General features: G+C 42.2%; 1 protein-coding gene across 1 annotated transcript in view; it reads left to right on the forward strand.

The window, feature by feature from the left end:
• The window catches only part of LOC114027896 (liver carboxylesterase 2-like), a 42,089-nt gene extending 16,070 nt beyond the window's left edge, over positions 1-26,019 (forward strand). The window contains exons 2-14 of the mRNA XM_027842075.1: positions 1,028-1,166; positions 6,707-6,911; positions 10,226-10,364; positions 12,178-12,311; positions 12,606-12,759; positions 14,913-15,017; positions 15,912-16,010; positions 16,687-16,827; positions 21,301-21,375; positions 21,993-22,140; positions 22,723-22,845; positions 25,048-25,126; positions 25,730-26,019. Of these exons, the coding sequence (XP_027697876.1) occupies positions 1,097-1,166; positions 6,707-6,911; positions 10,226-10,364; positions 12,178-12,311; positions 12,606-12,759; positions 14,913-15,017; positions 15,912-16,010; positions 16,687-16,827; positions 21,301-21,375; positions 21,993-22,140; positions 22,723-22,845; positions 25,048-25,126; positions 25,730-25,910 (1,653 nt within the window). The 5' untranslated portion in view covers positions 1,028-1,096 and the 3' untranslated portion in view covers positions 25,911-26,019. The remainder of the gene's footprint in view (positions 1-1,027; positions 1,167-6,706; positions 6,912-10,225; positions 10,365-12,177; positions 12,312-12,605; positions 12,760-14,912; positions 15,018-15,911; positions 16,011-16,686; positions 16,828-21,300; positions 21,376-21,992; positions 22,141-22,722; positions 22,846-25,047; positions 25,127-25,729) is intronic.
• Positions 26,020-27,013: the final 994 nt, after the last annotated feature.

The following is a 27,013-nucleotide window of genomic DNA, read 5'->3' on the forward strand; positions in this document are numbered from 1 at the left end:
TTCCTTCCTTCCTTCCTTCCTTCCTTCCTTCCTTCCTTCCTTCCTTCTTTCCTTCCTTCTTTCCTTCCTTCTTTCCTTCCTTCTTTCCTCTCTCCCTCCTTTCCTCTCTCTCCCTCCCTTCCTTCCCTTCCTCTCTCCCTCCAAGACATTTAAAGCCCTAATATACATGGTTCTAAAACCAGTACCTTGGTATTGTTGCCTCCTTTAGTATTCACATCTCTTAGAATGGAGGACGAACTGCTGCATGTTTGCCTATACATTGAGACCAAATCTGTATTTCTTAATACAACAGTATGGAAAGGAAGTGACAAAATGTTAACACATTATTGGCTTGGTGGGGGAAGGGAGACAGTGTTGTATTTGCGTAAAACAGGATTAAATCACCTGCACTCCTGTACCCACACTAGAGAAATTAGAGTATCTGGGGACTTGTAGATAACCTTAAGGATGTGAATGGATCTCTGTGGAGAGTGAACTTTAAAGAAGGAGTGGTTGCAGAGGACAGAGGGGCTGGCTGGAAGTGCCCATGAGGAGCATGGATAGTGTTACACATGGAATCAAGAAGACCTGAGTTCTAATTCTGGCTTATACTTACTAGCTGTACGATCCTGGGAAAGTCACTTAAACTTCCTCAGCCTTATTTTGCTTATTTTGGGGATAATAACAGCATGTACCTTACAGGGTTGTTGTGAGGATTTATTAGATAATGTATGTGCTTTGTTGCTATATAAAAGTTGTTGTTATTATTATTATCTTCCTGGTCCAACATATCAAGTGAAGGGCTAGGCATGAGATCAGCAGCTTACAGGATTAAGAAGATGGCCAAGGATGCTACATCTTTTGAGGAGGAGTCAGGAACAGAGAGTCCTTAGAGAGCCATTTGTTAAACATTTACCAGCATATCTCTGCGAGGTGGGTGAACTTGCCAATCTGCTTTTTAGAGATTTCATTTTGAGCAGTCCCAGAGCAAATTTTAACAAGGAAATCAATTCAGAAGCCCTTTGATTTTAGTTGCCCTTTGACCCAGCTCATCTCAGATTAAAGCCCAGGCCTGGAATCTGATCAGGCATAACCAGAAGGCTGTGCAGAAAAAAAGATGTGGAAGACTTCCCTGCTGCCCAAGGTCCTGACTTTGGGGGTCCTAGGCCTCCTAATTCCAGCTCAAGGTGAGCAGCTCTGACCCAGAATGGGGGATAATTTCTGGGGGAAGATGGGAGAGTGTGAGGCTTGTGGGTTATTTTTCCTTTTGTTGCCATCACTGACTAGTTGGAAGGCCTGGAGGGGAGAGGTTATTGCTAGTTTTATTTCCAGGAGATAGATCTGGGTTGGCTATTAAGAAACTGATGTGTTCTACACATGTTGCACACAAAATTCTTCTATCTCTCAGTGGAATTCACTGTGGAAAACAACCATCTAATCTACCAACAATAATTTAAGTAGCAAGTGTTATGCTAGGCATTAGGGAATACAAAGTCAAAGGCCAAACAGTTCCTGCCCTCTAGGAACTTATGGAATGGACATGTGTCAGTATATACATAATATGTTAAAAATGAATATGTGGTGGTTTGGGGAGAGGGGGCACTGGTAGCTGGGGAGATCAAGGAAGGCTCGATGTAGAATGTAACATTAGCATGAAGCCTTCAAGGAAACCAGGGATTTTGAGAGTCAGAGATGAGAAGAGTGATACAGTATCATGTCAGCTGTATAGCAAGCTCACCAATATGGCTAGATGGCTGAGTATGTGAAGGGGATAATGTGTGAGGATACTGAAAGGAAGGAAGGGATCAGGTTTTGAAGAGCACTAAATATATTTATTTATACATATTATATTTATTTAAATATATTACATATGACCCCCAGATGGATAATAGGAACCACTGAAGTTTACCAAGTGTGTGGGGGTGACATGGTCGAATATAGGCTTTAGGGATATCACTTTGGTGACCATGTGGAGGGCATGAGGATATTGCTATAGTCCAGCTAAGAGATGCCAAGAGTCTGGACTTGGGCGATGGCTGTGTGAGAGGAGAGAAGGAGATGTTGTAGAGGCAGAAATGAGGTTTGTCAGCTGAGTGGTTTTTGTGGGATGAGTTCAAGTGAGGAGTTGAGGAAAGTATTGAACTTGTGAACTTGCGGTGTCCTCTACAGTAATAGGAAAGTTTGGAAGAGGGGTGAATTTGAGGAGAACATAATGAGTTCTGCTTTGGACATTTTCAGTTTGAGATGTGTTCAGGATATCACCACTTCAAAATGTCTCATAGGCAGTTTGGGGTCTGAGAATGAAGCTCAGGAGAGAAATTATGGCTGGGTACGTAGAACAGATAGACAATGGCATAGAGTTGATACTTGAACTCATAGGAGCTAACGGAGTCACCAAGTGAGAGAGTGTAGAGAGAAAAGAACAGGGCCCAGGACAGAGCCTTGTTGTATACCCAGATATGGCATGGATAATGAATGGATGAAGGAGATTGAGCAGAAGAGGAAACTCAGTGAAGGGCAATTTCATGAAAACCCAGAGAGGCAAAGTCTCTAGGAGGAGAGGTTGGTCAACAGGGCCAGATGTTGCAGTGGGATGAGAATTGAGAAGAGGCCATTCCCTTTGGCCATTAAGAGATCATTGGTAACTTTGGAGAGAGCAATTTCAATTGAATGATGGAGCTGGATGCCAGATTGCAGAGGATTTAGAAGACAGTGAGAGGAGAGGAAGATACTAAGTGTGTAGATGGCCTTTTCAAAGAATATGACTGAGAAAAGAAGGGGAAATGAATGATGATCGTTAGCAGAGATGGGGGGACAAAATCAGAGTCATTTTTAAGGCGAGGAGTCTTTGGAAACCATAGAAATAGAACCTGTGTGTGAGAAGATATGGATCAGAGGATCATAGATTTAGAGTCAGAAGGGCCCTTAGTCTAACTCTTTCATTCTACATATGAATAAACTGAGGCTGAGGGAAAGTAAATGATTTGACCAAGGAAACACAATGAGTAAGTGGCAGATTTGAACCTAGATTTTCCTGACTCTAAGTCCAGAACTCTTTGCACTGTGTCTTGATGACTTGCTTCTTGATTTTCAACCTCAAAAAAGCCCCATTGTCATAGAGAAGAAAACTCAAAGTACGTAAGGGACCTATGTTTCAGGACAATCCCATGTAACAAACATTTATTTACAGTTCTCTCAGACAGAGAAGATTGATAGGCTTTCAAAGGTGCTGGGTTGGACTGTTAACCCTCATCTGTCTATTCTATAAGGTCCTTCTTCCAGCTCCTTAACCTGGGGTCTGTGAGCTTGTTTTAGAAATATATTTTAGGGGCAGCTAGGTGGCGCAGTGGATAGAGCACCAGTCCTGGAGTCAGGAGGACCTGAGTTCAAATCTGGCTTCAGGCACTTGACACTGACTGTGTGACCCTGGGCAAGTCACTTAACTCCATTGCCTAGCAAAAACAAAACAAAACAAAACAAAAAAAACAAGGAGCAGCTAGGTGGCATAGTGGATAGAGCATTGGCTCTGGAGTTAGGAGGGCCTTAGTTCAAATCCAGCCTCAGACACATAACACTCACTAGCTGTGTGACTCCGGGCAAGTCACTTAACCCCAATTGCCTCACCGAAAAGAAAAGAAAAGAAAAGAAAAGAAAAGAAAAGAAATATATTTTAATAACAATTGCATTACAATTGTTTTCCTTGGCAAGCCTATGCATTTGAAAGCATGATTCTGAGAAAAAGTCCCTAGGCTTCATCCACAGAGGTCCATACCACAGAGAAAGGTTAAGGACCCCGATCTTGTACATCAGAGAAATGGTGTGACTATGAACCACAGAACATCAGGCAGCCTGCTGCTTTTGAATCAAAGGATTTAGGACTTTAGGAGACCTTGAAGGTCATTAAGGTCAGTCACTTCATTTTAGAAAAGCCAGAAATAGACCCAATGAGAGGAAATGATCTGCAAAAATTCCTTTAGGCACTATGTGGGAAGGCTGGGATTCAAAGCTTCACCCTCTTATTCCCCTGTCCAGTGCTCTGTCTATCCAACCTTAGCTCCTACTAATATCCTTTATATACTCTAGCCCAATAAAACTATTCCGTACTGGCCGCGCCGACCTTCTGCCGGCCGCACGCCGTACCCTCTCCTCCTATAAGGAGCAGGCTACCAGAGTCATACTCACTTCCAAGTCTTCAGTACTCAGCCGGATAAACACACAGAGACGAGCCATCGGGAGGCGCCAACACCAGAGCTTTATTCAGAGGCCATCACAGCAAGCCATCATAGCAAGCCCAAGCAGCAAGGCCAGAGCAACAGAACAGGATCCAGGAGAGAGAGCGCGTGTGATCTGACCACGCTCGTTCCTAAATACCTACCTAGCCCCTCCTCCCCAGCCCGCTTACTAGCCAATGATTGTAGGGTCAGATACCGGAAGGGGCTGTCTGAGTTTAGCACACCAACGGGGAGGGAGTGACGTAGGAGGCTAGGACCGGATACAGGGAGGAGGCATCTGGGATTAGTGCATAGACAGAGTAGGTGACCTAGGAAGTCAGACTCAGATACTGGGAGGAGGGGTCTAGGGTCAGTGCTACACAAAGGGACCCAGGAAGTCAGGAAGGTCACAAGAGGCGTCTGGGGATGACGTAGCATATAGGGAGGGGACTAAGCAAAGGGAACTCAGTCCTCTGCCGTCCCACTCCCACGTGGCACCGTCCCTTGCCTCAGGAGCTCAAGCTCCGGCTACTTCCTTGTACCCAGCTTATCTCACATAGCACTGCCCACTACCTCAGGACTTCTCCGTACCCAGCCCATCCCAGTTCACCACGACTCCGCCTACCACAACCCCTGCCTCGACTTCCAAAATACCCAGATTCTACCCTACTCTTGCCACAGCGCCCACCTGGTAGTTGCCAACATCAGACAGTCCCTCACACTATTCTTCGCATTTCTCCCCCACCATTTTCCTAACCCGTACCCTTCTGTCTCTCTAACTTTGCTCATGTCTCTTCTTTTTCCAGTTCATCCTAAAGTGATATTTTCCCATGTCTAGGAGAGACACTTTAGGAGGACAATTCTGTTTGATTCCCTCGTTTAAATACCCAGCTTAGGTGCCGTTTCCTTCAGAAGTTTCCTGGTCATCTTTAGAATTTCCCCCCCAGTTTTTATTGATAGATTTTGTTTTTATATGATCTTCATCCCTAAATATTTTCTTCCTGTCTCTAGAACCATTCCTTATTTTTTTTTTTTAGAATCATTCCTTATAACAAAACATTAAAAAGAGAGGAAAAATCAGTTTTGTCAAACTAACCAATATATCAACTATGTCTGATGGCTTATCCCAAGTTCTGTACCTATAATTAGCTCCCTGCCTCTGCAAAGAAGGGAGCCCTCATCAGATTTTTCTAGTACTTTTCCTGGACCTTTTCTCTGCAATTATCTTGCTTCTCCCTTGTATTCTCAGTTTTTTGGTGGTTTTTTTTTTTTTTTGGCAAGGAGGGGAGGGGAAAGGAAGGTGAAGAGGTAAGGGCATACATCTTTCTCCCTTATTAGAATGCAAATTCCCAGATCTGGGCCTGTGTCATTCTTTACCTTTTTGTCCCCAGCTCAGAGCTGAGGACCTTGCCTTAAGCAAGTGCTGATTAGATGTTTGCTCAATTGAATAATTTTGCTGGACTCTAGCGCTGACTTTAGCTCTGTGCCTTTTTAAGCTAGGTTGGGGGTGGAATTTCTGGGGAGCAGTAACTTGATGGGGATTCAGAATCCCAAAGTTGGACAGTTCCTGAGGCAGTACCAGAGCTATCTAAAAATGCAATGGTGTGTCTTTGGAGTGAGCTCCTCATCGTTGGAGATCTTCAAGGGAAGTGATGACCACATCCCAAGGACATTGTAGAGGGGATTCCTACTCAGGTATGGATTGGCAGAATGCCATCTGAGGTCCTTCTTCTTCAAAGACTTTGTGAGGGCTCAGGCCATGGAGTGAGGGAGCTCAGGGGATCTGGCTTCAATAGCTCTGGTTGAGGAGAGGTAGTCAGGACATTTTATCTCTACAGGTCACTTTTGGAAACATTTAATTTCATTGTTTTTAATGAACAAAAATAGATTTTTTTCTCCCTCTCTTCTGTTCCCCCACATTGAAAAAACAAACAACAACAAAAAAAACCAAAGCCTTCATAATAAATATACATAGTCAAGCAGAACAAATTCCTAAATTGGCCATGTCCACAAATATATATCCTAATGTACCCTGAGTCATTTCCTTTCTGTCAAGAATTAAGTCATATGCTTCATCATCTGTCATCTGGAATCATGGTAGGTCATGGCATTGATCAAAGTTAAGTCTTTGAAAGTTCTTGGTTTGCACACTGCTGTTGTTATAATATAAATTTCTACAGGTTATTTGTAAAAGGGGAGTGTTTGTAAGACTGAGCCTGTATTAATTTCTTCATCTTCCCTCTGAGATGAAAGTAATCATGGCAGAACTAGGAGGCCTGCATTCCCATCTAAGGAAAAAGTGGTGGTTTGGGATAGGGAGGGGGACATTTGTACATCTCCAGCTATTTCTGGCCCTTTGTCTATCCCTGAGGATTTCCTTCACCTTCGTTCACAGGGCACAAGGCTGATGATGCCATCAGGCCTGCTGAATGTTGGGGGCGGGCATGAGTAGATGGGGTATTTTGACATCAGTTCAGTCCTCTGTCCCTGAGGATTTCTCTCCCCTTTGTTTACAGGGCATCATGGTGATGACCTCATCCGGACCACTGAGTCTGGACAGATCCAAGGATCTCTCATCAGCATCAAGGGGCTTGACAAAGATGTCAATGTTTTCCTGGGAATCCCCTTTGCCAGACCCCCCATTGGAAACCTGAGGTTTTCTCCTCCACAACCACCAGAGCCATGGAGTGATGTGAGAAATGCAACTTCTTACCCACCCATGTAAGTAGTTTCCTCAATCTTTCTTTTACCAGATGTGCACAGGGCACTATCACGTCTTATCCAAACTTTTCATCTTCCCCAGTGCCTCGCAGAGGTGAGGAAACTGCAGCCTCAAGGTTACACGTGGCCCTCTAGGTCCTCAAGTGTGGCCCTTTGATTGAATCCAAACTTCACAGAACAAATCCCCTTAATAAAAGGATTTGTTCTGTAAAACTTGGCCAAAAGGTAGCACCCGAGGACCTAGAAGGCCACATGTGGCCTCTAGGCTGCAGGTTCCTCACCCCTGGCCTAAAGCATAGTTCTCTGTAGACTCTTCATAACTGTTTCTTTTCTTTTCTTCTTTTTTGGCGAGGCAGTTGGGGTTAAGTGACTTGCCTAGGGTCATACAGCTAGTAAGTGTCAAGAGTCTGAGGCCAGATTTGAATTCATGTCTTCCTGAATCCAGGACTGGTGCTCTATCCACTGCACCATCTAGCTGCCCCAATACATGTTTCTTAAGGGAATAAATGTCCCTTCCTCTGTAGGACTTTGCAGCCTCGAAGAATTGCTTAATGATAATTGTCTACATTTATATTGAACTTCAGAGCTTCAGAACAGTGCTGTGAGGCAGTTAGTGCCCATATTACTATAGAACGGAAAACTAAAGCCAGGAGAGATTAAATGTCTCATCTGAGGTCACAAAGCTAGTAAATTTCAGAGCCCAGATTCATTGACTCATAAATTATAAGAGTAGGAAAAGGTCATAAAGACTATCTAAATCAACGTTCTTGTGTGTATGTGTGTTTTAAAAAAGATTTAAGTATACCATATATATATATATATGTATATGATGCAGTTCCTCATACACACTCCTTCCCACCCTCTACTTACCATGGGACCTTCCTTTGTAACAAGGGCCATCCAATGGACTGCAGGGCCCATGTTTGATAGCATATGCAACATTTTGTACCCCTAGTCCCCACCCCCTACTGAGAGGAGGCAAGTTTCATCATTTGTTCTTTGGAACTAGTATTATTTACAGTAGTGAACTGAGTCCAGTTGCCTCCCAACATGGTTTTGGTTTGCAACGTCATTGCGTGTATTTTTCTCCTGGTTCTGATCACTTCCCCCTGCATGAGCTCATACTACCCAGAATTCTCTGAAATTGGCCCTCATCATTTCTTACGGTGTGATAATATTCTATTCCATTCATGTAACACAATTAATCCAGCCATTCTATGCTTGATGGGGATCAGTCTGGTTCCCAGGTTTTTGCTACTACTATGTCAAATGCCGCTAGCAATTTCCCAGTATGTACAGAGTGTCCTGAAGGTTTTAGTGCCTTTTAAGCTTTAAACATCCTGAATGCCAGACCTTTCTTTTTACAGCTGAGGAACCAGAAGCCAAGAGAAGTAACTTATTCAAGGCTGGCTTACACCTAGGCTTCTAATATTATGTCTGTTGTGTTAAAAAATAATTACTAACATTTATATAGTGTTTCAAGGTTTGCAAAGTGCTTTCCACATATTAGTTCATTTGGGCTTTCCACTCTATTGTCCTGACATCTTATAATTGTCTATATTATCAATTCTCAGAAACTCATAGTATCATAGAGTGAGCTGGAAGGAGCCTTAGAGATCATTTAGCTTAACTTCTTCAGGAGTAAACTGAGGCCCATTGAGATCACACAGGTACTAAGTGACAGAGTCAAGGTTCATAACCAGGTACTCTGACCTCTACTAAGAACAACATAATAAAACTATATATAGAAGTATATATAAAACAACATAATAAAAACTAATGACAATAGTTAGCATTTATGTAATACTTTAAAGTTTGCAGGGAGCTTTACAAATATTATCTTAGTTGATCCTCTCCCAAGCCCTGGGAGGTAGGTATTCTTATTCACATTTTACATATAAGGAAACTGAGGCAGATGAGGTTAAGTGACTTGCCCAGGGTCACACAGCTAGTAAGTGTCTGAGGCTGGATTTGAACTCAGGTACTACTGATTCCAGGTTCAACACTCTGTCCACTGAGCTGCCAAGTTACTTATTTCCACTTTGTTCCTGAGAACTATTTTAGGAGGAAGAAAAGGATTCTTTGTATACCACATGGGTGCCAAATGTACATGTTGAACCTTATTCTGCACCATTAACTTAGTAACAGGTTCTGGCAGTTCTCAAAGTGTGTCTGGGCACCCTTTCAGATGGTTCACAAAGTCAAAAATATTTTGATAATAATACTAAGATATTTTCATTTCCAGTATGGTAAACATCAATAGATATACCCCTTATAAACAAATGCTTTTTTGGGGGGGTCCTCAATAATTTTTAATGGTATAAAGGGGTCCTGACACCAAAAACTTTGAGAATCACCATTCTAGAAAAACAGAGACAGAATAACTAGAGGGGCCAGAAAGTGTAGCAGAAAGAATTCTGCCTGGGAGCTACAAGGACTGGTTCTGTCTTCCTGATTCCAGGATCAGGGCTCTATCCACTGTGCCACCTGGCTGCCTCAAAGGAAAGCATTTAGCAAACTATTATGAGGGCTGACTCATAACAAAGTTCATCTATTGTTAATTATTCTTATTCTTATTAACAATAATAGATAATAATGGATAGTATCAATATAGCACTTTAAGGTTTATAAAGCATTTTACACATATTATCTCATTTGAGCCTCACAATAACCCTGTGAGGTAGTTGCCATTTTTGTCTTCATTTTTCAGATGAAGAGACTGATGCTGGGTGATTTACCCAGGGTCACACAGCTAATTAGGATCTACTATTGGACTGTCCAGGTGTACCCACTATACCAAAGCTCTTATAAAGATAAGATATGGAGCTTAGATAGAAACAGTCAGGGGAAAAGTTGCTATCCAAAATATTTTTTTTAGATTTAATATTTCATGGACTGTTATAGCACAGGTGGATAAAATAACTTTTTATAGTTGAATCAAATTATTAGGATATGACCTCTTCTGTAGGCTTCTGCATCAAATTGATACTGAAACCATCCTTGGTATGACTCCAGTAATAGGCAGGACAGCAGGGATAGTGCACCCATCATTCTGTTGTTCCAATAGGATTTTGTTCTCCTTTGCTAATTTTCTATATTTTGGAAATGTTCTGTTTCATGTAGTTTGGAGATCATTATTGTTGTTTTTATTTTTATTATTATCATTATCATTCCTGGCTCAAAGTAAGGTGGATGGTGGGACAAGAGTAGAAATGGAGCTAGACTGCAGTTGGAATCGGACGTCATCATACCCCCAAATGGAGAGGGTCCCTTCTGTGATTCTCTTCAGGTCCGTTCTTTCTTCTGTTTTCTAGATGTTTGCAGGATGACGCTATCCTAAGAAAACTGATGATGTTCCTGAAAATGAATACCACTATTACTTCCAGTTCTGAAGACTGTTTGTACCTCAATATCTATGTTCCTGACCACACAGAGGAGGATGCCAAATTGCCAGTAAGCCAGATCTCTGTAACTTACAGCGAGGGATGAGAATCCTAGGGCATCAGGACTGGGTGGGACCTTTGAGGTCATCTCATTGCACCAGCATGGGAGCAGTCATCCTCTCTATATCTCTGACAAGTCATCTAGCTTTCCCTGAAGTTGTCTGGGTCAGGGAGCTTGCTAGTTCTCAAGGCAATCCACTCTATTCTTGGGCAACAACTCACATTGTTAGCGAATGTTTGCTTCTATGAGGCTGAAATCTGCCTCCTTATAACCTCAGGGAATTAGTTCTGTAATCTGGAATGGTATCAATTTTCTTTAAAGGTTATTATTTCTAGAGTAGGCATTGGTGGTCTTTAAAACGCTTCTTGATCCTGTCTAGACCTATCATTTCATTGCTGTAGGGAGTTTCATGAAGGGGAAACTCCTGCTGATAAAGAAAAGCACCTCTTCTGTAATGTAGAGTCTTGGAGAGTAGCTCGTGCACCAAGATACTAAGTAATTGATGTGTGGTCACAGAGCTGGTAGGTGGGATGGACACTGGTGAAGTTGTAGACTGAATCCACTTGCTTGGTTTCCCACCCGGAGAGGGTAGGGAGCTAACCACATAGTCAGACAAATGGAACGAGGTCCTTATCTCCTAACGATCCATGGTCTTTCCAGGGCAGTTCTTTTACAGAGCCTCACAGCTCATTCAGAAGCAGGCTCCACAGTTTCTCCATGTTGACAAGTCTCATCAGTCTAGTGTGTCAGTTATCATTGTGTAAATGTCAGAGACAGAACTTGAACCCAGTTCCAAGGCCATCTCTCTCCCATTTACACCAAGGTTCTTCTCTTAAGATAAACAATAACAAACAATTTTAAGATAAACAAAACTGCTTAAATGTCAGCTCCCCTATGAAACCTTCTCTGAATCTCAACAAACCAACATTCAATTTCACAATTTTTTTCTCTCTGGTTCTGGTTTCCTAATGGTAGGTTTTCCCCACAGAATTCACTGTGAACTTTTATGCTGGAGTTTGGATATCCTGAGCTCATAGAATAAGGCAAGCATTTGGTGTCAGTGATATAAGACCCACCCCACCCCAAAATCCAATGTATATGTGTAAGTGGTTGATAGATGGTAACACCACTGTGTGTTCTGGGGGAAAACAATATTCCTTATGCAAAGACAGATAGTAAAAGGGGCTGGCAAATATACTGGAACAGAGAAAGCACAGGCTTGGCCACTGAAATGGATTTTCATCAGCTGATCCTTTTTCTCCTTGTAAAGTGAGTAGCCTGTAAGAACCAGCAGAAGGCACAGCCTCTGCTGGTGATCTATTCTGGTTGCTTAGCTTGGCTTTGAGAACAGTTAACGTTGCATAGAAAGGTCCTGTGAACACTACTGGACTTGCTGTTTATAGTGCATTCTCTATTTTGTGATTGAGTCTGTGTCCCTTAGAATCCATCCAGGGAATTCTACCTCCTTTCTCTGTCTCAGGGGAACAAGGATCCTTTAGAAGAGGATGTTTTGCTCTGTGTGTATCTTTGGCAGCAGGAGGACCTCAGGGAGCTGATTGTGCCAGTAAGATTCCAAGAAGGATCTGAACTGCCTCTGAGTCAGGCCAAATGGGCTCTTTATCTGAGAGCAGCTCTGATGCATGTCCTTTCTATTCTTGATATACAGTATCTTAAGAAGAAGTAAATTCACTCACATTTAGAGCTACTTTATTAGGGGTCACAAGATAACAGGATACAGTATTCTCCTGTTGAGCAAGGGAGCGGCAGAACTATGCTTGGTGGGATTTGTTGGTGCAAGGAAAATCATGTCTGATCCCTGCAGGTGATGGTGTGGATCCACGGCGGTGGTCTCATCTTGGGCTCTGCTTCCACATATGATGGTTCGATATTGTCTACCACCCAGAACGTGGTAGTGGTCACCATCCAGTACAGGCTGGGCATCCTTGGGTTCTTCAGGTGAGACTTGCCCCCTGGAAATGTGACTCATTTGTCCTGATGAGATCCCAGCGTTCTTGTCATCCTTTGCCTTCCCAACAAGCTAAGCCTATCATTGTAGAAAAAGCACTGGATTTGTAGCCAGAGAATCCAAGTTCAAATTATGACCGTACTGCTTATGATGTATGTGACTTCTATCAGGTCACTCTTTGAGCCTCAGATTCCTTATTTACAAAATGAGCGAGCTGGATTGTGATCCTATGAACCTGGTGTTATTCCTCATAATTCTCAATCCTTCTCTAATTTGTCTTTCAGCACTGGGGATGAGCATGCACCTGGCAACTGGGGTTACCTGGATCAGGTGGCTGCCCTGAGGTGGGTCCAGAAGAACATTGCCCACTTTGGAGGAGATCCTGGCCGTGTGACCATCTTTGGCGAGTCTGCAGGGGGGATAAGTGTTTCCTCACATGTAGGTGGTAAAGAAATGACCCCAGTTTGGAAAGAGGCTTCTTGTAGTCAAACCCAAGATCAAATCACATGAACTTGTGTTTTTCTTCCTCTTCTCTTATCCTCCCCCCTCTCAGAACCAATGGGACTGATGACTTCTTTCTTTAAGGCTGGCACGTGCTCTTGCCTGCTGCCATTTGGAAATCCCACTATACTCCCCTGCCCCCAAACCAACTGATTATCTAGGCCTAAGAGTGGACCCAGACCCTTCTTCCTCTTACTTCATCTGGGACAGAAGATGCATTTTTAAAAGTTTACCAACAACAGAGGGGAAAAGGTAGAAGAAAAGGAACAAAAGAGTCATAATAATAACCACGATTTGATGCTTTGGGCCTCCCAAGTTTCATTACTCTAGATGCCCTTCTTACCAATACTTAATCAGAGCCTTTTGTAGCTGAAAAAACCATCACCCTGCCCCCAGCCTAGCCAGGCTGGCTCTTAGATCATAGACCTAAGATTCATTAGTAGGCCTATAATCAGAACTTTTCCAGATTGCTTGGACCTAGGAGAAGCTTTCATGCCACTGACAAAGTAATGATAGCATTTATGTAGACAGCACCTGAAGATTTGTAGAGTGCTTTACATATAGGATCTCATTTGATCTTCATAACGGCGTGAGATATCACCATTTTACAGATGACTGAGAGGGATTAATCAATTTTCCCAAGATCTCTCAGGTAGAAAGTATCAGAGGCAGGATTCAATCTTGAGCCCTTTCTCACTCCTAACGCAGCATTCTATCCACTACACATGCGGCGTTGAACTCAAATCGAAATAGTGGCCACTAATCCAATCATAAGGATTCCTGTAGGCTGCATATTGACTTAGTTCTTAAATGCAATGTTCTCTATATTTTATTACATTTTTATTTATTTTGTTAAATATTTCCCAATTATTATTATTATTATTTTGAGGAAAGGCAAACAGAGTTAAGTGACTTGCCCACAGTCACTCAGTTACTAAGTGTCTAAGGTCAAATTTGAACTCAGGTCCTCCTCACTCCAGGGCCAGTGCTCTGTCCACTGTGCCACCTAGCTGCCCCTCCCAATTACATTTTTTTTTTTTAGTTTTTAGGCAGTTGGGGTTAAGTGACTTGCCCAAGGTCACACAGCTAGTAAGTGTCAAGTGTTTGGTCTGAGGCCGGATTTGAACTCAGGTCCTCCTGACTTCAGGGCCAGTGCTCTATCCACTGTGCCACCTAGCTGCCCCCAATTACATTTTAATCTGGTTCTAGCACACTCAGGAGTGTTCCAGGCCACATATGGTCCTCTGAGCTTTGCCTTTGACACATCTGATGTGACCTACCTATGCTTTTCTGACACAGAGGCAAGGTTATGATGAGGCATCAGGTGAAGACATCAGTGGAGGGATGGAGACACCAGTGGAGGAAGATGATAATGATGACTGACAGGATAGAGGATTGGGATGGAGAGGACCTGGGTTCCAATCCTGCCTCTGTAGCTTACTAGCTCTGTGGTCTTAAGCAAATCACTTTCCTTCTCTAGCCTTGGTTTCCTCATGATTAGATTGTAAACTCCTGGAGGGCAGGATGTATCTTGTTTTTATTTCTCTGCCTCCAGTGCTTAGCACAGTGCTCAACACATAGTCAGCTCTTTAATAGGTTTTTAAAAATTCTCTGATCCATTGAATGAGAAGCATGGACTTAGATGACTTCTAAAGTCTCTCCTAGCTGTAAATCTATGATCTTGACATGGCATGTTTGGTTTTCAAAGGGCTCTACATGGATTATCTCATTTTAAAGCTCACAAAAGCTCAGGGAGGTAGCTAGGGCAAAGTATGCAGATGCTGAGATAGGGTGAACAGGTACAGGCATGTTATCAAACCCAGAAAGGCCTGGGCAACATCCAGAGCTAACTAGGTCCATTTGTGTTTAAACTAGATTTTAGGCCTGGCTGTGCCCAAGGGCCCCAAGGCCAGGGTCCCATAGAGGTCGCTGTTTGGGACTGTCCTATATGGGTAGCTTAGGGAGGTGGCAGGGTAAGTAATGGTCCTGGCCTTCAGACTCCCAGTGTCCTCTGTCTCTGCTAAGCCAGGAGTGTCTGGGCCTCCTCATGAATACTTCCTCCTCTCCTCTGCTGTGCTTTGCTCCCCCAGATTCTGTCTCCCATGTCCAAAGACCTGTTCCACAGAGCAATCATGGAGAGTGGTGTGGTCATCTTCCCTGGCTTGATTTCTTCCAGCTCAGAATCAATTATACATGTAAGTTCCTTATTCTTTGGTCTTTGCAGTCACTCTTATCCTTACTTAGGCTTATTGTCCTCCCAACTCCATGGCCCAGTCTCCCATTGACCTTCTGGTTCTCCTGGGCTATAAGAAGGTACACTGGAATGCCATTGAATATTCAGGCTGAAAGTTACCATAGAGATCATCCAGTCCAGCCCCCTCATTTTATCGAGGAGGAAACTGAGGCATAGAGAGGGAGGATTCAGTTCCTGGTTCCGTTTCTTACTCTGCCTGTGATTTTAAATAAAGCATTTCCTTCTTGGGACCTCAGTTTCTTCCTCTGTAAAAGTGGGTCCGATTAGATGGTTTCTAAATTGCTCCAAATTCTGATTTTTGATACCCCCAGTATAGCAGGAAGAGTCCCTCAAGGGGGCCCAGGTACAGGTTAGATGAGATGATCTGTGAGGTCCCTTCTACCTCGCTAGTACTTGTCTAGTTCTGTCATTCTGTGACTTGTCCAAGGTCACACAATGAGTTGGTGGCTGGGTCCAGAACTGAATTCTCTGAGACAATGTCAGGGCTCTTTCAATATACTGGACCCCATTATGTCTCCTTAATAGATATTTAGGTCTTTTCTCCTTGAGTTAATGGTAAACTCTTTGGGAACAGGTACTGTGTCTTTGTAACCTGCCCCTGCCCATCCCCATCCCCACTGGCTGGCCCTGAGTCCTGTACAGAGAAGGCTCATGATTGGGGGACTCACCCCACTTTGGTATCCAACTTGATCTCCTTTTCTCCATTACTGCATCATCACCTATAGAAATGAATCTTTGCTAGTTTACTACTGAATATGATAGGATTCTTTCATTGGGGTGTAGGCTAAGGATTAAGTTATGAGAATACTAATTCTTTCTGATTTCCTCTTTGCAGCGCATTGCCAACCTGTCTGCTTGTGAGAATTGCAGTTCAGCCTCCATAGTTGAGTGCTTAAGAAACAAAACTGAAAATGAGATCCTGGACATTAGCAAGGTACATAAGCTGCGACTGGATTACAGAATCAGTAAGAGCTTCCATATCAGCTTAGGGAAGGGGCTGGGCATTCATTCCTGACACTTTCTTCACTCCCTCCTTTGGTGGGGAATGAGATGAGGATCTTGAGAATGTCACTAGCTCTCTGGGTCTCAATTTCCTCCTGTATAAAATGGGGAACTTACACTTACTGGTCTCTAAGAATCCTTCCAAGGCCTTTTCCAGCTTTAACATTTTTACTTTCTAGGATCCTTTTCAATCCCAGTATCCTATGCTTTAAATATTTGGTGTTCTTAGGCCCCTTCCAGCACTGGACATCCTATGTTCTAAGCCCTAGTTCTAACATTCTACATTCTATAATTCTTTGTTCTAAGAGTCTTTCCTATTCTAACATTCTCTTCTAATACTCCTGCCTGCTTTAATATCTTGTGGTTCTGTGAGTTTATGGTTCTATGGTCAGGGTTGTGAGAGTACGATGATCAAATTTTGCTTCAGAAATATGTACACTGATGTGAAAGACAGATGAGATGGGGTTGAGAGGAGGATTAGAGGTAGGGAGATAAGAAGCTATTGCAATAGTGCAGAATGGCTGTAAAGAAGTAATGAACTAGGTTCACGTGGGGTGAACATTGTGGAGGGACACTAGCCTTTTTTTTTCTGCTGCTTTTTTCTTTAGGCTTTCAGGATAATCCCTGGCATGGTTGATGGGCAGTTCTTACCCAAACATCCTGAAGATCTCTTGGCTTCTGGCGAGTTCCACCATGTCCCCAGCATCATTGGCATCAACAACCATGAATATGGTTGGCTCATTCCTGTTGTAAGATCCTTGATTTGTCTTTTCTTTTTTTAAAATTAATTTATTTTGAATTATCAAAAATCACTTCCATAAACTTCTGAGCTTCAAATTTTTTTCCCTCTCCCTCCCCACTTCCCTCCCCAAGATGGCATGCAGTCTGGTATATACTCTACATATACATTCCTATTAAACATATTTTCACCTTAGTGATGTTGTAAGTAAGAATTAGAGCCAATAGGAGGAACCACCAGAAAGAAGAAACAAAACACAACAGAAGAAAAAAATAACATATGCTTCGATCTGCATTCAAATTCCATAGTTCTTTCTTCTTTGTGGATAGCATTTTCCATCATGAGGCCTTTGGAGATGTCTTAGATCCTTGTATTGCTGAGAAAGGTTAAGTCTATCAATATTAGTCATTGCACAATGTGGCTGTTACTGTGTACAACGTTCTCTTGGTTCTGCTCACTTCACTCAGCATCAGACCATACAAGTCTTTCCAGGTTTTTCTGAAGTCAGCCTGTTCATCTTTTCTTATAGCACAATAGTATTCCATTATATTCATATACCAGAACTTGTTCAGCCATTCCCCAATTGATGGGCATCCTCTCAATTTCCAATTCTTTGCCACCACAGAAAGAGCTGCTATAAATATTTTTGTACATGCAGGTCCTTTCCCTATTTTTATGATCTCTCTGGGATATAGCCCTAGAAGTGCTATTGCTGGGTCAAAGGGTATGCACATTTTTATAGCCCTTTGGGCATAGTTCCAAATTGCTTTCCAAAATGGTTGGATCATTTCACAACTCCATCAACAATGCATTAGTGTTCCAATTTTCCCACATCTTCTCCAACATTTATCATTTTCCTGTTTTTTCATCTTGGCCAATCTGATAGGTGTGATGTGGTACTTCAGAGTTGTTTTGATTTGCATTTCTCTGATCAATAGTGATTTAGAGCATTTTTTCATATGACTATAGATGGCTTTAATTTCTTCACCTGAGAACTGCCTGTTCATATCCTTTGACCATTTATCAATTGGGGAATGACTTGTATTCTTATAAATTTGACTTAATTATCTATATATTTTAGAAATGAGGCTCTTATCATTATCTTATCTATGGTTGTAAAAATTCTTTCCCAATTTTCTACCTTCCTTCTAATCTTGATTGTATTGGCTTTGTTTGTGCAAAAACTTTTCAATTTAATGTAATCAAAGTTATCCATTTTGCTTTTCATACTGTTCTCTATCTCCTGTTTGGTCATGAATTCTTCTGTTCTCCATAAATCTGATAGGTAAACTATTCCTTGCTCTCCCAATTTGCTTACAGTACCAGCCGTTATATCTAAATCATGAACCCATTTTGATTTTATTTTGGTGTATGGTATGAGATTTTTATCTCTGCCTAGTTTCTGCCATACTCTTTTTCAGTTGTCCCAGCAGTTTTTGTCAAAGAGTGAGTTCTTATCCCAGAAGCTGGGGTCTTTGGGTTTATTAAATAATAGATTACTATAGTCATTGACTACTGTGTCTTGCATACTCAACCTATTCCACTGATCCACCACTCTATTTCTTAGCCAGTACCAAGCAGTTTTGATGATTGCTGCTTTATAATAGAATTTAAGATCTGGAATGTCTCGGCCACCTTCCCCTGCATTTCTTTTCATTAGTTCCCTTGATATTTTGAACCTTTTGTTCTTCCAAATGAATCTTGTTATTATTTTTTCTAACTCTGTAAAATAATTTTTTGGTAGTTTGATTGTTATGGCACTGAATAAATAAATTAGCTTAGGTAGAATTGTCGTTTTTATTATATTAACTTGGCTTACCCAAGAGCAACTGATGGTTTTCCAATTATTTAGATCTGACTTTATTTGTGTGAAAAGTGTTTTGTAATTGTGTTCATGGAGTTCCTGGGTTTGTTTTGGGAGGTAAACTCCTAAATATTTTATAATGTCTACAGTAACTTTAAATGGAATTTCTCTATCTCTTGCTGTTTGGGCTTTGTTGGTAATATATAGAAATGCCAATGATTTATGTGGGTTTATTTTATAGCCTGCAACTTTGCTAAAGTTGTTTATTATTTCAAATAGTTTTTTACATGATTGTCTAGGATTCTCTAAGTATATCATCATCTCGTCTGCAAAGAGTGATAGCTTTGTTTCTTCTTTGCCTATTCTAATACCTTCATTTTTTTTCTTCTCTTATTGCTAAAGCTAATGTTTCCAGTATGATATTGAACAACAGTGGTGATAATGGACACCCTTGTTTCACCCCTGGATCCTTGATTTTTCTACCATCAATTCTCCTGCATGAGTGGAATAGAATGACAGGATTAGCTGTATACAACTTTTTGGGATCTTGGTATTTTTAATTTCTAAAGAATCACAGAATTTCAGAGCTGGATAGGACCTTGGGTGGCTACGGAGGCCAACCCAGAGCTGAAAGTTCTACAGCTCACAAGTAGGTGGCTAGTCTTTATGTGAAGACGTCCAAGGAGAGGAAACCTGCTGCCTCTGGAGGCTTCCTGCTTCACTTTTAAACAGCTCTGACTCTTCAATGGGGTATCATTCCATCAAGCCTCTTTTAATTTCTCTTTATTGTTGCCCCTCATTTTGCTCTCTGGCCACACACAGCAAGTTTTTTTCTTCTTCCAAATTCCCTCTTTTTCATGACAACCCCAAAAAATATTTAGGCAGTTATCATGTCTGTCTCTGTCCACCCTTCTGCACCCTACTCAGTTTTTTTCTCTAGGCTAAATATTCTTGGTCCCTTTAACCAATCCTCATATGGTATGACTTGAAGCCCTTTACCATCCTAGTTACCCTCCCCTAGCTACTCTGCAAATTGTCCATTTTCCTCCCAAAATGTAGTGCTCAGAACTGAACACAGTACTCTATGTGTGGTATGACCAGGGCAGAGTACAAAGGAATTATCATCTCCTTATTCCTAGAAGCTCTAACTTTCTTAGTGCAACTGAAGATCACATTGCATTTTTCTATGCCATATTGCTTTATGGACTCATAATAAGCTTGTGGTCTATCAGTACCCCCAGATCTTTTAAAACAAAATGCCATCTAACCTTACCTCCCTCATGTTGTACTTGTAAAATTAATTTTTCCAGGGGGCAGTTAGGAGGCGCAGCGGGTAGAACACCAGCCCTGGAATCAGGAGGACCTGAGTTCAAATCTGGCCTTAGGCACAAAACACTCACTAGCTCTGTGACTCTGGGCAAGTCACTTAATCCTAATTGCCTCATAAAAAAAAAATGAATTTTTCCTGAGCCCAAGTGTACGACTTTGCACTTGTCCCCATGAAATGTAGCCTTCTTAAATTTGGCCCAGTGCTCTGAGCTGTTAAGATCCTTTGATAGTTTGACTCCATCATCCATATTCCTCTTAGCTAAAGCTAAAATGACCTAAAGGTCATTTGCAAATTAGATATGCCTACCATCTATGCCTTTAGCAAATTTGCCCTGTCCCAGGCTTCCCTAGAAGAGTCAGAGGTGACTTCAAACCCTGGCTATTTTCTCCAAGAATTGGACGACTGATTTTACCTACAGACTTCCTCAGAGAAGCCCAAGACAGTTCTAGTTGCCTTTGGTTAAAATAGTCTCAACAAGTTTCTTTATCTTAAAGGCACAGCAACACCAACTCACATTGATGTGGCACTCTATTGTTTAAAAAAAAAACTGTCCTCAATGTACCCTTGATGAGGTAGAGGCCACAAAGACAATCATCCCTGTTTTTGCAAATGAGAGAACTGAGATTCAGGGAAAAAAAGCAATTAACCTATAATACCATAGCAAGTCAGTGAGAGAGATGGGCCCAGAACTCAGGTCTGCTAACTTCTAGGCCAAATCTCTTTCCTAAGGGACTACGGTTCTTTAGAAGTGAAGGCTGTTGGGTCTATTGGGATATTAGACATGCCATTAACATTGAAATAGCTAGACATCCTTTGACTGTTTGAAGGATTAACACTTAGGCTGCTCCTCATGCCCATATGGGTAAAGTTGAACTATTTGCATGGGTCAGATGAAGAGGATTCTGTATGTTTCATTTTTAGTATGATAGAGCGCTGTGAGTATTTAGCATTGCTGAGTATGTATTGGCTTTATGCAGTCTACCCTAAGCCTTGCTTGATGTGTCCTGAGCATTGTCTGGTGTGCTGGGCCATGTGTAGGAAATGCTGGATATCACATCGTACGCCCGATGTTGTCCTATGTGTGCTGGGTCGTGTGCAGTAAACTCTGGATATCACATTGTAGGCTCAATATTATTCAATGTTTGCTGGGCCATGTGCAGTAATGCTGGATATCACATTGTAGACCCGATATTGTCCAGTGTGTGCTGGGTATTATTTGGGAATGATTAAACAAACCTCTGGGGATAAAGTTGGCTTAAAGGGTAACGTGGCTTCCTTGGACCAAATTAGTTGTAAAATGTGTAAAATTCTCCAAGTGTACTCATGATATGGCTTTTCTCTCTCTATAGAGCTTCGGTCTGTCTATGTTCAAAGAAGAGATGACTAGAGAAACAATCAGAAAAATACTGCTAAGCCCACTCATGGTAAGATATATAAAGGCAAACTCACTTTCTTATTTTCTTCTTTCATAGTCCTAACTCACAGAGTCATAGAGTTGGAAGGAACCCTTAGAGATCATCTATAAGTATAATAACAATAAATAATCTCTAGCATGTGTATGTTATATTTTAAAGTTTGCAAAGTGACTTACAAATTTATTTAATTTGACTTTTACAGCAATCTGGGAGGTAGGTGCTATTATGATCCTCATTTTACAGATGAAGAAAATGAGGCTAAGTGACTTACTCAGGGTCACACAGCTAGTAAGGGTCTGAGGCTAGATTCAAACTCAGTTCTTCCTGACTCCAGGTCCAGTACTCTAGCCTCTGTACCACTCAACCTGGTCTTATCCCTTCCCTGAGGCCCAGATATCTTCTCCACCATCCCCAACAAGTGGTTGCCTAATATCTTCTTGAAGAATTGAACCCCAAAAGAATGGGCCCTGGGGAGGTAGCACAAGGATCTGATGGGACCCAAGACCCATGAACAATAGACTGTGTGGGCTCATCCCTTGTGATCAACAGACATAAATTCACCAAACAATTTACCCCCAAGTATAATCTTTTCTCTGTTAACATGTCTCTTCCTGGGTCTCATCTAGGGAATCCCGCCTACAATCGTATCCATAATGATGGACAAGTACTTAGGGAGTACTGAGGATCCCAGAGAACTTCGGGCTCAATTCCAGGAGATGATGGGGGACTTAGTCTTTGTCGTTCCTGCCCTCAAAGTGGCCAAATATCAACAGAGTGAGTATGGCTTAGACACTTTACAGGAACAGGTGCAAAAGGTTGCATCTCTGGGGCAACATGTATCTCCCCTGCACACTCACACAGAAGGAGGTTTTCTGCCCTGGGCTTTAGCATGGTAACCTTCAGACTGGCTGAATGCCCTCAATTGCCTTCCTTCTCCTGCCCTCCTTATTCTTCCCATCCCCAGGCAGGTTGTGCTTAGTAGATACTGCCAACAAAAAATAGCAATAATAATTACCCATGTTTCTATAGCACTTTATGGTTACTTTGTAGGCATTAGCCTTCTGGATCCTCACAACAGCCCCATGAGGATTAATAGGTGAGGATTATTCTCTCCATTTTACAGTTGAAAAATCAGCTTCAGAGAAGTAAAAGGATTCCCCCAAGGTCCAGGTCAATAGCAGGGCCAGGATTCCAACCCAGGTCGTGTAACACCAACTTCTCCTGCTTCACAGCATCACTCTTGGACAGTATTTGTTAAAGGGCTGCCCCTTCAGGAGCTTGCCTGTTAATGGCCTGCTACCACTGCCCCCCACCCCAATGTGTCAATAACTGTGGGCATTTCTTATGTTTGCCTAGGTCCCAGCTCTCCAGTCTACTTTTATGAATTTCAGCACCGACCAAGCATGTTTAAGGACCTCAAGCCGGACTTTGTGAAGGCAGACCATGGTGATGAGCTGCATTTTGTCTTTGGAGCACCTCGTAAGTGTTGGAGACTGTGATTGGAGGGGATTGGGGTTTGAGAAGGGGCAGAATCCCTGGGGCTGTGGATTATCATCCTGTCACCTGCCCTCTTCTCTCTGACATCATAATGAATTCCAATGCCTCATGTTTTCACAAAGCACCTTCACATATATCAGCTCATTTAATCCTCACAGCTGCCCTGTGAGGGTGGTGTGTGTGTATAGCATGATCAGCCCCATGTTGGAAGGAGGGAAACAGACTTGGAAGGGGGGAAATGACTAACCAAAAGTCATACAGCTAATAATAATAATAATAATATTAACAGCAGACATTTTTATTTTTTAAAATTTGATTTATTATTATTATTATTTTTAAAAATTTGTTTATTTTTAGTTTTCAAAAATCACTTCCATAAGCTTTTGAGTTTTAAATTTTCTCCCCCTCCCTCTCCACCTCTTTCCCCAAGATGGCGTGCAATCTGATATAAGCTCTATATATGCATTCCTATTAAATGTATTTTCACATTAGTCATGTTGTAAAGAAGAATTAGAACCAATAGGGGGAACCACAAGAAAGAAGAAACAAAACAAAACAGAAGGAAAAAAAAAAGAGCGAATAGTATGCTTCGATCTGTATTCAAACTCCATGGACCTTTCTCTGGATGTGGATAGCATTCTCCATCATCAACCTTTGGAGATGTCTTAGATCCTTGCATTAACAGCAGACGATTTTATAGTGCATATTGGTTTACATATAACTTTATATACATTACCTCATTTGATCCTCACGACAACCTATGAGGCAGGAGCTATTATTATCCCTCGGAAACTGAGGCAAACAGAGGTGAAGTGACTTGCCTAGGGTCCCACATTGAGTAATGTTAGAGCTGAGATTTCATTCCACCTGGGCTGTACACTCAGTCTAAGGTTCCATGAAGCATTGAACAAGAAGCCAGGCTTGCCTTCTGCAAGACAAATGGTCTGTAGTCTGAATGTGAATAGGGGTTGATTTGACATCTCTTTGTTAAGATCAACCTGAAAAGTCCTCTAACTCAACTTGCTTATTCAGATGATCAGGAGAACTGAACCAGGCTCTCAATTCAATTTACATTATTAAGCACATCCTGCATGCAAAGCTCTATGTTCAAATCTGGGGAAGATACCGTGATAAATAAGTCACAGTTTCTGACTTCCTGGAGCTTATTACCCGGAAGGGAAGATGAGACACAAACTCAAAAATCACATTTTCATATGTCAATGAACCTGTGACTTCACCAATGCCTTCATCCTGTCCTTCATCCTAGGGTGTAGACCCTAACCTGTCACACCATCTCATTCTGTATGATTCTTGCTTTTGTGCTTCCATAACTCCTCCACTCTCTGCCCAACATGCTAGAAGGCTTCCCTCCTTCCTGCCCTCTGTCCCTCCTTTCCTTCCTTCCTTCCTTCCATTATTTTTGGTTCAATGTCTCCAGTAGTACATCTAAGTAGATCATTGGACAAAAGTTTCATTTAGCAATCTTGGGAGTTAATGTTGTTAGATGGTCCCAAATCTGTGTTTTTGGAAGCCTTCTGCCCTGATTTTCACCTCTCTGCTACTATCCTGGCAGAACTGGAAGGCCAGTTTATCCATTTATCTGCTTCATGACTTGCCATGGCCAATAGAATTCATTACTTTATGGCCCAGCTGCTGCTGCTGAGCCTGTCTGCAATGCCCCGTGCAGGGGTCATGAATGGCAAGTATTGTCTGGGGCCAGGGCCATATGCAAAAACTTTACAGCTACCAGAACTTGTGCTATGTTGTTGTAACTTAGAAAAGGACAAGGTCCATTTTACCCAGTGAGGAGGCTTTGCGTGGTGGGCACAAATAACCACAATATGAAATCGAACATGAGAAGTGCCCGGGTGAGGTACCAAATGCTCTGAAAGTCCCAAGAAGGGAGAGTTCCTATCTTTGAAGAGTCAGAGAACCATTTGGCTCTTCAGGGTGACTTGGCTTTAGGGTCAGGCAGAGTTGTTCCTGGACAGCGCAGGTCAACAAAAACCCTGGAGGTTTCCTAGTATTGGAGCAATGTGTAGAAAACTGCATTTTAGGAAGATGACTTTGGTGACATGAATAGGATCGTTTTGGGGAGTAGAAAAGGGAGAGGGGAATGTTGGGGTGAGGGCAACTTTAGCACTTAATATTGACCTTAATGGAGCGTTTCCTTCCTGTTTTTAGTTTTAGGTGGAGCCACAGAAGAGGAAAAACTATTCAGTCAGAAGATAATGACCTATTGGGCAAACTTTGCCAGAAATGGGTGAGGATCCTGCCCCCTGGGTCTCACAACAGCTCTGGCAAGGCTCCCTGGGAAGGGCCATTTGGCTCCTTGTTTCATAGGAGAAAGAAATTCCATGATTTATATATGTTGGTTCAGAGGAAACAAAATTACCTATCACCATTTGGGTAAGGTCTGGTGAGCAGACCTAGCCCTTTTGTCAAGCTCATGACCCAGGGAGAGCTTGTGCTCACCTTAGAAGAAACAAGGAGGAGAAGCACCCTGCTCAGCCCACACCATCCCCCCTGAGCCCTTGGGACCTTTCTTCCCCTCTGAGAAGCAGCAGGATGTGGTCTGGGACAAGGATGTTGTTGGGGTCAGCCTCAGCTGACCAGAATTTAGATCTTAGCTCTGCTATTATTTACTCCCCACTTGGAACATGTCATCTCTCAACAAAGGGCCACAGCCTGTTTCAGTGTAGGTGAACAGGGCTCATCTCCATGGTTGCCAGCTTCCCTTCCCTCCTCCCTCACCCCCAACTTCTCAGACTTGGAGGTTATTTGGTCAAGCAGATGTCAGCGCACTAAGCCTGCTAATTCACTGACATCTCTTCTTCCTGAACCTATGTGTTTTTTTTGTCTCCAGGGACCCAAATGGTGCAGACCTGCTCCACTGGCCAGCCTATAACCAGAATGAAGAGTATCTGCAGCTTAATCTCCAGTTGTCTGTAGGAAAGGGCCTGAAGGCAGAGAAGATGGAGTTCTGGCTGAAGAGCTTGCCTCAGAAGAAGAAGGAAGCAGTGGACCCAGACGCCCAGGAGTCATGAGTCCTAAGCCTAAATCATTTTTGCTATTGCTGCCCTCCAATAACCTCCATTTGTTTCCTTTGAATAATTTCTCAGTATCTGCTAAATATATTGTACTTTGGGTCAGATATTTCAGCTCAATCATTATTACTGCTGGAGAAGAATTTAACTGATATTCAGATGGGACCCTATGATAGTCAGATAGAAGGTAGGTATCTTGATTTAGTGGATCAGATGCTGAGCCTAGAATCAGGAAGTTGTGGATTCAGATCCTACCTTTCACACTTAAAAGCTGTGTCATACCAGGCAAGTCACTTATCCTCTCTGAGCCTCAGTTTCCTCATTTGTTAAATGAAGGGGTTAGACTTAGACGGCTTATAGATCTCTTAAAACTCCAGCTCCATTATCCTGTGATGAGGCCATTCAGCCCATCCTCCATCTAGAAAAGAATCATTTGTCCCCTGAATTGTAAGATTTAGAGCCAGAAAGGACATGTCATAATCTCATAAAAAAAGAAAAGTGAGGCCCAGAGAGGGGGTGACTTGTCCAAGGCCATCGAGACAGCAAGTTGTAGAAGCAGGTTTGGAAGCTGGTTTTCTGATTTCAAACACAACATTCTTTTGAGAAGACTATGCTGCTGCTAGGGTGTGGTGTGAATAGCGGCATCTCTGTCCTGTTTCATAGTTTCATAATCACATTAGAGACGACATTTTTGATGAAGAAGCAGTGCTTTTGGGTAGAAAGAGTATGAAGTCTGGAGTCCAAAGACCAGCATTTGAATTCCAGCTTTCCCTCTAATTATGAAGTGTCTGAATGGGGTCACTAATCAATCAGTGGACTTGGAATCAGGAAGCCTTAAATTCAAATTCCACCCTAGACTCTTACTTACCATGTGACTGACCCCGAGCAAGTCACTTAAGCTTTTTCAGCCTCAGTTTCTTCCTCTGTAAAATGGGGATAACAATGGAACCTACCTCCCAGGGTAGTAAAGTGTTTCGCAAGCATTGAGGCTCTGGATAAATCCAGACTTTTGTTACCTGTGTAACTTAGGGCAGAGTGCTTATATTTTTGGGTCTCTTAATTCATTTTTGGTAAAAATGAATGGTATAGATCATTAGACTTTG

This window comes from Vombatus ursinus, unplaced genomic scaffold (assembly GCF_900497805.2).
Source record: "Vombatus ursinus unplaced genomic scaffold, bare-nosed wombat genome assembly UNPS02014864.1, whole genome shotgun sequence".
In the NCBI taxonomy this organism is placed as follows: domain Eukaryota; kingdom Metazoa; phylum Chordata; class Mammalia; order Diprotodontia; family Vombatidae; genus Vombatus; species Vombatus ursinus.